Source organism: Gossypium hirsutum, chromosome A01 (genome assembly GCF_007990345.1).
Source record: "Gossypium hirsutum isolate 1008001.06 chromosome A01, Gossypium_hirsutum_v2.1, whole genome shotgun sequence".
In the NCBI taxonomy this organism is placed as follows: domain Eukaryota; kingdom Viridiplantae; phylum Streptophyta; class Magnoliopsida; order Malvales; family Malvaceae; genus Gossypium; species Gossypium hirsutum.
In genome coordinates this window covers 45,781,819-45,793,165 of record NC_053424.1, presented here as the reverse complement: position 1 = coordinate 45,793,165, position 11,347 = coordinate 45,781,819, and the positions used below count along the sequence as shown (strand labels likewise).

Here is an 11,347-nt window from a genome sequence, read left to right as displayed (position 1 = left end):
TTAAGCACTCAAATTCAATCATCTTCATGCCTCATCACCATAACATCAAACACCAACCAAGAAGACAACACCCATGGCCGAGTATCATCTCCATAACATAGCAAAGATTTAAACCATGGGCTAGGTAGAACTCAAGCTAACAACTAAAAATATGCATGAATCTCATGGAACAACATCAAACATACCTTAGCCTAGTTACAAGCATGGCCGAACCTTTTCAACCTTTCTTCCTTTCTTTTCTTTGATTTTTTCGGTCAAGAAGAACAAAATGAGAACTTTTTTTTTCATCACCCCCCCAATTTCCATTATTTTATTACTAACCCTTTTTATTTTATTATTTCTAACATAAAGCATTAACACAACATGTTTATAATAGGTTTTAACCCATAGCATGGCCGGCCACTAGTTCAAATTTTGGGTAATTTGACATGCAAACCCATTATCTTTATAACATGCATTAATAGGCCACTTACATTTGCCTAGCACATTTCTAAATTTTCTCACATAAGTCCTATTAACTAAATTCACATGCAATTGACTAAATCGAAGCTTAAAACTTTCACACATTCATATTCACACATTCATATTCACATATTCTAGACAATAAATATCACATTCAAATACTTCGGCGACTCGGTTTAGCGGTCCCGAAACCACTTCCCGACTAGGGTCAATTTAGGGCTGTCACAATTTCATACTAGAAACTTCTAGAATGCAAGTTTTGCAACTTATTCAATTTAGTCCCTAACTTCGAATTAAGCACTTTATGCATAGAATTTCTTCACGAAATTTTCACACAATCATGAAATCATATCATAGACCTCAAAATAATCATAAAATAATTATTTATATCTCAGATTTTGTAGTCCCGAAACCTCTGTTCCAACTAGACCCAATTTTGGGCTATTACATTAATTCTATTTTAGAATTCTAAAAAAATTTAGAAATTACCAATAAATTAAGAGAAATATTAAAATACATCTCGATCTTTTATTATTATTATTTTTTAAATATTTAATTAATAAAGTTGAAGCTATCAAGATCTTACGAAAGTATCCTATGTCGGGTTTATGATTTATCTTATTGTAAAATTTTTTATCTAAGGTTTAAATTCGTCAAAATCCTAAAATAATATATCTTAAATAATATTTATTGGTTTTCTTAAAAGGTTTCTAAAATAAAATACTTAGAAAGACCTACTCATGATTTACAATTCACCTACAAAAATCTTTAGTTTTAATCTTGAACAAAGTCCTAAAGAATATTTACATATTAATCTAAAATTCTAAAGAGGAATCATATACAATATTTAAAATTAGTTTAAAACCCTAAAAAAATATCCTACATATTATTTATAATTTTTTAAGGTAAATGGTAGATAATATCTAACCTAAATTCGAATGTAAAAACCTTATGATTTCATTAAAATGTAACACCTACTTAACTAACTTGAATGTAAAAACCTTATGGTTTCATTAAAATGTAACACCTACTTAACTAACTTCATGTCAACATTTGTAAGATGGAAAAATGACCTAAAATTCCCTCTTTTAAAATGAATAGTAACAAAATAGGAAAATTAATTAAATTGGCTAAAGTTAATGAAAAGTTAAAATTCTTTCAAAAAGGGGAATAATAAAAAGAAAATTTAAATAAATGAAATAAATAAGACATTGACATAATGATGATAATAATAACAATAATACACCTTATTCATAATATAATAAAAGAATCAAAGTAACATAAACAAATAATATTAAAATGCATGTAAAAGGAGTATGTAAAAAAAACATAAATATAAATGGACATGAAAATAAATAAAGACGACATAGGAATAAATAAAATTTATACAAGTGTGAATAAATATAAAACATTAAAATAAAGTGCATAATTGACATTAAATATATAAGGTATAAATGCAAATGAGAAGGGGAAGATATAAGTGTAAATAATTTATTAAAGATGGAAAGAAAATGACATAGCTTGATTTTTGAAATAAAAGATAAAAAATGTAGAAATTTATTTACTTTTAATTTTGAAATTTCAGATTAAATCGAAAGTTTTAATAAACAAAAGGGTTACATGTGTAAATAGGCCAGAAAGTGAGGGCTACACTACAAAAATGAGATATTTTTTGTAAATTTGAAAAGTAAGGGGGTGAGAATAAATTATCCATTTTGATATTTTTTTTTTTAAGAATTAACTGAACTTTTATAAAGACTAAAATCAGAAATACATAAAAACATACACCCATAATGGGTTGGAAAACCAAAAGAAAAAACAGTAAATAAAACTTGTAGAAACTAAAGAATCAGGCCTACCTGATCGGTAAGGCCCCCTAAACAAAACAAAATTCAAATAAATAATAATAAAAGGAAACCTAATTAAATGCCCCGTCAATCAACACAGCTGGATGTCATTTCCTCTTGTCTTTTCATGTCACCATTCCAACTATTATGATAACAGTTCCCAAAACTTATCTTTACTCTTTCATTTTAACCTGTTTTTGTTTTCAAAAAAAAAAATATTCTTCTTCCTCTTCCTCTTTCTATATTGGCCATAGCTCCATCACCGGAGAGTCAAACGGCTCTCCAGCTTTCAGTGGTGGAGCCGTCGCATACGGTAGTCGAATTTTTTTTGTAAATTTAATGTTTTCTTTTAAAAAAGTCTATTTTTCTTAAAAATTAAAATTTTATTTTGAAATAGTTAAAAAAATCAAAATTTTATTTTAAAATTTTAAACTTTTCCTTTAAAATGACTAAATATATATTTTAATTTTTAAAAATTTAAACTTTCTCATTTTTTAAAAAAAATCACTATTTTTCTTAAAAATCAAAAATTTATTTCGAAATAGTCAAAATTTTGTTTTAAAAATTTAAAATTTTCCTTTAAAATGACTAAAAACATATTTTTATTTTTTAAAAACCAAAAGTTTCTCTTTTTTTTAAAAAATAACTATTTTTCTTAAAAATCAAACTTTTATTTCGAAATAGTTGAAAAAGGTCAAAACTTTGCTTTAAAATTTTAAACTTTTCTTCTAAAATGAGTAAAAAACATATTTTTATTTTTAAAAATCTAAACTTTCTCTTTTAAAAAAAATCAAAACTTTTCTCAAGATCAAGTCCTTTTAAAAAACAAATATTCATTTTAGAAAGGGGAAGAAAAAAATCGAGATTTTTGGAGCTCCTAGGGGCGAAGGACTGACAATCCGGTAATGTCCCCTTCATTGGAACTCAAAACTCGATCCCTCATAACATGTTTATGATAAAAAGAAAAGAAAAAGAAATAGCATACTTGTTGTTTTTTTTTTACCTTTTTTTTATAAAAAAATAGAATATGAGAAGTCTCTTTTTTTATCTTGCATTTCATATATAATAATAATAATAATAATTTGGGCCCTTGATAGGCCCAAAAAGGAAACAAAAAGAAAAGAAAAAACAAAGACCTCCAATTGACCAAAATTGGATGGGCTTCAAACGGGCCCAAAAGAGAACAAAAATTTAAAGGAAACAAATAGGCCTTCAATTGGACTCGAATAAAAATGGGTGTCTACATTAGTCTTGCAATCCGTGCGAACTTAAGCGATTTCTTAAATTTAAATTCGCTTAAATCAACCTAACTCTTGCAAAAGTGAGAATTCTCGTTAGAAATTCTCCAAAACACCGAAAATAAAGCAAGAGCAACTCAAAACAAAATAGCAACAAAAGAATAGAAAATGTCACAAGAAAGCGAAGCACGGTAAGTATTTAAGTAAATGCTCTTAAAGTATTATATTACTCCAAAAAGCATACAAAGAATGGGATGATTCCAAATGAATGGGAAAGTCTTTATTTATAGTTGAGCTTCCCTAAAATCAACGGTACAGATTGAGTTACATCAACGATCAAGATTAGAATATATCTACAATTGGGATTCTTAAGGGATTGACTCAATCTTTTAATATTACAAAATTAAATCTTATTAGATCACAAATCTTCTAAAATTATTTTTCATATTTACTACGGTAAGCTTTATTTTCCACGACTGCTTCACTAAGCCACCAATATTTCATGTAGATAGATTTATTCACATGTTCCACAAATTAAGCCAATTCAAGTGAATTGAATGAGTCTCATTTAATTGACTAACCTCCATAGAACGTTTTTTTACGTAATTGTCATGTAGTTAAACCAAGATAAAAGTTTGTTAAAGTTAATGATCTGCTCAGTTCCAACTTTTTCATTTTTAACAAAAATTATGAGAACTACTTTTTGTTTTTCTAATTTTTACAAATTTTCATTTTCCAATCCTTCATTCCTCATTCCACGCAAAAAGAGCATTACATACGAATGGCTTAGTCCATGTAACATTGTTCTTGAGAATATGTTGTAAGCTATAAAATATGATCGTTCTCATCATTGACACATACATATCCAGATTTAACAATTACAATATACTACTGAAACTTGTTAAAAAAATATGATCTTAATTCTACGTTGTTGCTTCAATATTTATATTTGTACTGTAATTGTTGGAACTTGACGATCAATTTAGCAAAATCCACATCCATTTAAATTAGAACATGTAAAGGAACTCGAATCTTAGTAAAATTTAACTGTTTCTAGGACAACAGCCCTAGAATCCATTTAAATTAGAACATGTAAAGGAACTCTAATCTTAGTAAGATTTAAGAACTGTTTTTAGGACAACAATCGTAGAATCCCACAACCGAGATTTCTTAGAATCTAAATCTCAAACAAATACGAACAATGATGACTTCAAAGAAACGATAAAGAATTAAGGAAATGCATGTAAAAACGAAGCTATTTGGAATAGAAATTAAGCAATAAACTTCAGTTGAAGGTTACATCATCATCATCATCATCACCACCACCATCATCAAAGTATCATAAATTTTGAGATGGCAGCAACAGAAATCTAATTTAGAAATTTGGAAGAAAAATTATAATGAAAAGAAAAAAACTGGTCAATTTCTTTAAACATGATGGATATTATTCTCATCCTGTTCTAACTCTTTTGTTGTAATAATAATAATAAATGAAAATTGAAGCCTCCTTTCGTCAAACTGACCTCAATCTCTTTGCCTTCACCTTGTTCCTCTTTACCTTCAACATTAAATCACCAACAGAATCCGAAAATCCGAAGAAAAAATACAAATGTTATTTACCAAAACCTTTTTTTGATGAACTACCTCAGGAGGGCTCAGCTAAAACATTTTTCAGTTTTGCTGAGCCACAAGTTGATCGAGCTGCATTTGCTCAAGCCAAGCTCCCAGCATGGCATTATCAACTGTATCCGAGTTCCTGCTAGAACCCTCACCTGAGACCGGTGCTGCTATTTTGTCTTTGATCTCAGTGGGAGACTCTTTTACAAGAGACTGAACCCATGATAAATCGGGCTCATCTCCATTACCATGCTCAAACGAGGAGGATCTGCGATGCTTGCCTACCCCATCGGCATTGACAGCCCAGTCTGGCTTCCCATTGGAAGATCCCCATTTCGACCATGAATTAACCGGGGAACCAACAATAGCAGCCAAGCCAGAGCCAAGCTCCCTAGAGCTTAGGCTGCGAAATTCTTGCTGCTTCTCCCGTTGAGCTAACATTGAAACTCGCGAGCTCATAGGTGAGATAGGCTCAACATTTCGAGGAGACATCCTACCGGATAGAGAAGCCTGCAAGAGAGGATGCTCGATACTTTTAGGAGAGTAATTTGTATTAATAGGTGATAGCATACTTTGCTGTTGCTGAAATTGATTCAGAACGGCAGACTTATGGGTTGGAGAGAAAACAGCAGCAGCCAAAGCTTGATCGGAGTAACGCGGAGATAAGCTCTCAGCAGAAAAGAGATCATCGAGGTTTGATGGGGTCATGGTCTTCATTCGACCAGATCGGTTAAAAGAACTTGAACTCATTGATGGCTGAGTAAGGCTGGATAACTCATTTATCAGCTGATGTTGCTGCAAATCAAAATCGGGCAACACATTGAAGTCTTCCGCTTGAATGTCTCTCGCATTAAGAGAAGATCGCAGGCGACTAGATTGAAGGTTGCTTCCAGGAAGATGCAGTGCCGGAACATTAGGCTGTGGCCAGCCAACATTAGAATGAGGCATGCCATTCAGAGACGGAGACATTGGTGGAGTGAATGGAGACGGTGAAATAACAGATACAGAAGAAGGTGATCCAGGCAAGAGACTCATGGCAGCAGCAAAATCCATAGCTGTAGCACCTGAAGTACTAGATCGAGGAGATGGAACAGCAGAACCAGTGGAGACATAAAGAGGCCGGAGTTCCTCAGCTGTGTGAGCAAAGAAGCAGACTCTCCTTGCACAACTAGTACCATCCTTGCACAACCGGGTCCGATACTGAGCAGGGTGTAGCCAGCATTCGAAAACACCATGAGCGTATTCACACATATCTCCACGCCTACATGCCCCCTTGCGAAAATCGGGGCAAGGAACACAACTGTAATGGAACTTCCTAGGATCCCTTCTTCGAGCATTCTCCCCAGGGTGAACAAACGGGCACTCAGTCCAATCATGGGAGTAGGCACGCGAACAAGGCCGCACCTTGAAAGAATACATTCGGAACTCATCAGTTGAATAGATGCTGTTCTTGATGTCCGGAAGAGATGGATCAATTGGGTATTCCTTTTTCTCTGACACCAAAGAAATAGGAGCATCAGTTGGCCTCGACTTAATCAGGGAATCTGAACCAGAAAACAATGACCCGTTTTCCTGTGAAGGTGACAGAGGAGGGGAATCAGAATTCGCAACAGCTGCAACCCTTGAATCAAAACAGGAACTCTCAGTTGCAAGGAGTTTTTCAAGAGTTAATTTCACATCTCGAAGCTTCGGAGGAACAACAATGACATCAACAGGAAGATGACCATTTGCATCAACCATATTAACATCAGCACCGGCCGCTAAAAGCAGCTTCACGACATCAATAACATTATCAGCCCCACCAGAGGCAGCACAATGAAGGGCAGTGCTTTTGTCTCGGCCACACACACGGTTAACATCAGCATCCGAAGATGAAATGATCAGCTTAATAACGTCAATGCTACCATAGGTAGAAGCAACCATCAATGGAGTTCTCTCCTCATTAACCATCTGTTTCAAGCCTTTTTGACGACCATACCATAATCCAACCTCATCCACACTGAAAGGATCGTGCTCGATCCATCGTTTAAAGCCCTCAACATCATTATTAGCAGCAAGCTCAAGCAAGCTTGCAAAAGTATCATCAGTCACTAACGTCAAATGATTCATCTCTCTAGAAGGATGTCCGCTATCTTCAAAAGCAAGTACTTGATGTTATAGGATTCGACTTCGGATTTAACTGCCTGGATTCACAACACATGCTTTCATCCGATAAGAATCCAACTGCGATTAAGAAAAACAACAGCAATTACAATCAATTTCATACATATGATCAAATGCTCCGTAAGATATTATATAAAAATAATAAGTACAAAATAAAATAATAAAACCACATGGTATTCTAAGAAAACAACAAGGCCAAGTCAGTGTTTATCAAGAACATGTCAACCAAAACAAATAGTAGAAAATTAAATATAGATTTAGAGAAAGAGTGAAATTAGGGATTTAAGTAATACTACCGTACTTGAGAAAACATTATAGATCATCAGAACTTCAAAAGAAAATGAAATTACAACATATATTTTCCTACACCTTCAGACATGATGGCGAAGAACAGAACATAGCCTTTTTTTAAAGAATTTAGAAAAAAAATGAGACGTAAATTATTATCAAGAAACTAATACAAGTTTTAAAATATCAAAAAAAACATTTCTCTAACTTCCATCCATGTTTTTACCGTAAATAAACAAAAAGATCAAAAGCATATAAATATACTTTTTGTAGGAAAAAAACTCATGATCCTAGAACGAATCTTTCAATGGTCATCAAAATCAAACTAAAATAACTTAATAAAAAAATATTAATATGAATCACAAGAATAGAGAAGTAAATAAAAGATCTGATTCTGAAGAAATCAAAATAAAACTGTTTAGCTAAGATAAACTAAACTGTAACCCCAAATAAAAGCCTTACCAGTTCAAAAATCCATACGAGTCCAAAGAAATCAAAAAAGAAGGAGAGAGATTTATACAGATCTACCGGGAAAAGAAGAAATGCTTCTAGGTATATGTTCAAAAATGAAAAAGTAAAAGTATTAGTAATTAATCTCAATTAGATTTATATTTTGGGTTTTCTTAAGCTAGAAGGCGAGAGTTCTGAGAAAATGAACAGCTTCTCTTCTCCACTTCCTATGTCACTGCTGCTTCTTTTCTTTCATTAAAGAAAATTAGAAAAAAAAATGGAAAAAGAAAAAATAAAATAAAAAATAAAAACATTGAAGAATTTCTTTTATTCTTTAGATAAAAGTTAAAATGGACCGTCTAAGTATAGTGGAAAGAGAAAATAATAAAATAAGGCAAATGGATTTAAATGACGTTATTCTCCCTTGACTGCTGACCTATGGAATAGTAATGCTTCATTTCCATCATGTCATTAAAATTTAAAGTAGGGTTATTTTTGTCAAAAGAAAAAGGATACGTGGTATGGATTTATTGGCTTTTGGTATTTTAACTAGGGACAGTCTAAGTTTGTGTAATAATTTAACATTGTATCTTAAGTCAAATTGCTTAGAAATTCAACCTAAATTCACACTACATGACGGTTAAATTTTCGAAAAGAAGTAGCAATCCACTGCAAGTTTTCCTACGGAGAATACGAACGAAAGAATGACATGGCAGCTTTTCATTGGCTTATGAAACGTGAGGAGATTTTATTGTCCTTAAAACACCTTTGACATGTTGCCAAAAGGCATCCGTATGCTACTTATGAACCCATACGATTCTGTGAAACCTCATAGTCACTTAAAAAAAAAATGCTTTTGCTAAACTGAGAACCGGTTGAGGAAGTGGAAAGGCAGAAGAGATGACCGGTTAAGTGAGTAAAGGAGAGGGACATATGACCGGAGGTGCCGGTGAAAGCGAGGGCGTGCACGAGAAGGGGATTCAACTGGGATTTACAAAGAGGAATGGAGTCCGCCAGTCAATGGACTCGAAAGTGTACGAAGGGCGGACTCGAAAAGCCTTTATTAATTTTGGTTAATTGTGGACTCAATTCTCAAAAGAAAACAAAAAAGTGAAACAAGCATGGAGCACCAACACAGAAAAGAAGAAAAATACAATATACATTCTCCCTCATAATATACAAGGTATATACTTTGTTCCTAAATTTCACCATTGGTATTTGGTTAGTATTTAATTTTTTATTTAATTCACACTTAAATTTTGATTCGTTTTAATATTTTTATAAAGTTATTAAAATTAGATAACATAACATTATCAGTAAATAATATGACATGTAATAGCCTCATATTTTTAGCAAGAATTAATAAAAATAGAAAATCTTTTAAATATACAAATTTAAAAAAATTATTTTCAAAATGAATCAAGATAAATAAGTGTTCGAAAAGGAAGTTGAATATTTTGTTATCCACATTCATTTGAAGTGTTTTTTAGTATTTTATATTTTTTTATAACCTATCAAATTTTATATTATTATTTTAAAATTAAAGATAATAATATATAAAACCTAAATAATTTATAAAAATATTTCGTAATAAGAATAAATTCCAAATTTATCTCAGTTTATTCAATCCATTTTGAACGTGTTATTTTAGTAATTTTATATTTTTTTCTATTTTATAAAATTTGATTGGATGAATATTGAAATATATAAAAAACAATCAAATACTAAAATTTCAATACTTCAAAAAAAAACACTTAATGAACTAAAAAAATTGCATAATAGTATATAACTAGTAATCAATGATGTTTAAATCAAACAATTTGGATCGAGAATTAGTCAGAGTGTCAATCTAGAGAATAGTATTAAATTGGATGGATTGAGAATCGATACAGACCGATTAAATCAACTAAAATTTGATTGAACCGAGATTTATTTTATTTTTTAAAAATTTTAATATTATTTAATTAAACCAATCGAATCAATTGATCAAATGAACCAATAATTTGAACGATTCAACCATTGATATGATTCAAAAACATTAATAGTAACAATTAAAAAAAATTAACCAAAATAATTAAAATACCGACAAAGAAAAAGATGAAAACTTGTTAAAATCAGGAATTTTCCAAGCAAAACCTCACAATTATTGAAGTGAAAACAAAGAAGAAATCATATAAACAAGATGTACGATCTATTTAACAAATAAATTTGGCCAGAAAAAAAAACTTGCAAATGAATAATCTATTTAAAGTATAAATTACAATATTTGAGTAAAACTAAAGCAAAGTCAATGGTTTTATTGAAGATAAAAGAAACTTTTCTGAAGATATATTGAAAAAAGTGCAAAAAAATTCTAACATTTTCTAAAGTATACATATAAGAATTTTTCTGAAAGTATAATTTCTTTTAAAATAACCAATTTTTTTTAAATTCTATAAATAATAGTAAATAAAAAATAAAATAAGAATTTCTTAAAAAAACTATTTTTGTAAAAGTGTCATGTTTTTGTATTATTGATATTTTAAAATTTAAAAAATAAATTATTAAAAAATACGTTTAGAAGTATCTTGGGTAAACTAGGTTTATGAGGATATCCAGTTGTCCAAGTTCATTGTTGGTATGAAATAATTTTTATAATTTTTTATATATTTTTAAAGATTTTTTAAATCTTATATTTTTTAATTTCAAACTAATAATATAAAAACATCATATCTATAAAATAAAAATAAAAATATCTAAAATTACTAAAAAGAACATATCATGAATGAATTTGGACAACCTAATATTCAAGTTCATGTGATTTGAGACCTCCATTTGGCCAGGTTGAATTTGGACATAATAGTTTCTATTATTTTTATAAATTTATATATTTTTAAAGGTTCTTAAACTTTTTTATTAATGCTAGCCACGTGTTGTCGTATTATTGGTTGCCATTAGCATGTCTTCACATTTTAGTAATCTTTAAAAAAAAACACCAAAGCACGTGACGAAATCTAAGTTTAAATATTAATTAGGTTCAAAAACAATTTAAGTACCAACTAGCATCAAGTGGCAAGACAAAGTATATATTAACTCCATAAATTATTGTAGATATTATAAACTAAGAGAATTTTAGAATGAACAAGAGAGAAGAATAAAAAAAAATGAAAAGATGATTCAACTTTCACTTGAATACCAAACAGCTTATACATTTCCTCTATTTATAGGGCCTTAATCACCATAGGTTAAAACATATAATAAAAATAATTAAGGTACCTTATAAATTCTTTAAGGGTTACAACA

The 11,347-nt window shown here is 30.5% G+C and overlaps 1 protein-coding gene across 2 annotated transcripts; it reads right to left on the bottom strand.

Moving 5' to 3' along the window:
• Positions 1-4,791: 4,791 nt before the first annotated feature.
• LOC107890481 (zinc finger CCCH domain-containing protein 30) lies at positions 4,792-8,420 on the bottom strand. Of its 2 annotated transcripts, none has more exons than XM_016814934.2 (2): positions 8,078-8,420; positions 4,792-7,387 (listed from the first exon to the last, which is right to left on the bottom strand). In XM_016814934.2, exon 2 carries the CDS (start codon positions 7,271-7,273, stop codon positions 5,219-5,221), a length of 2,055 nt encoding a protein of 684 aa, XP_016670423.1. In that variant the 5' UTR covers positions 7,274-7,387; positions 8,078-8,420; the 3' UTR covers positions 4,792-5,218. The 2 variants fall into 2 exon arrangements, with proteins under 2 accessions (XP_016670423.1, XP_040967930.1); XM_041111996.1 differs by having other exon boundaries at positions 8,228-8,395.
• Between the last annotated feature and the right edge of the window lie 2,927 nt (positions 8,421-11,347).

What these genes read in the sequence shown, in the direction of transcription:
- LOC107890481 (XM_016814934.2), bottom strand. Translation starts at nt 7,273, where the DNA reads ATGAATCATTTGACGTTAGTGACTGATGATACTTTTGCAAGCTTGCTT.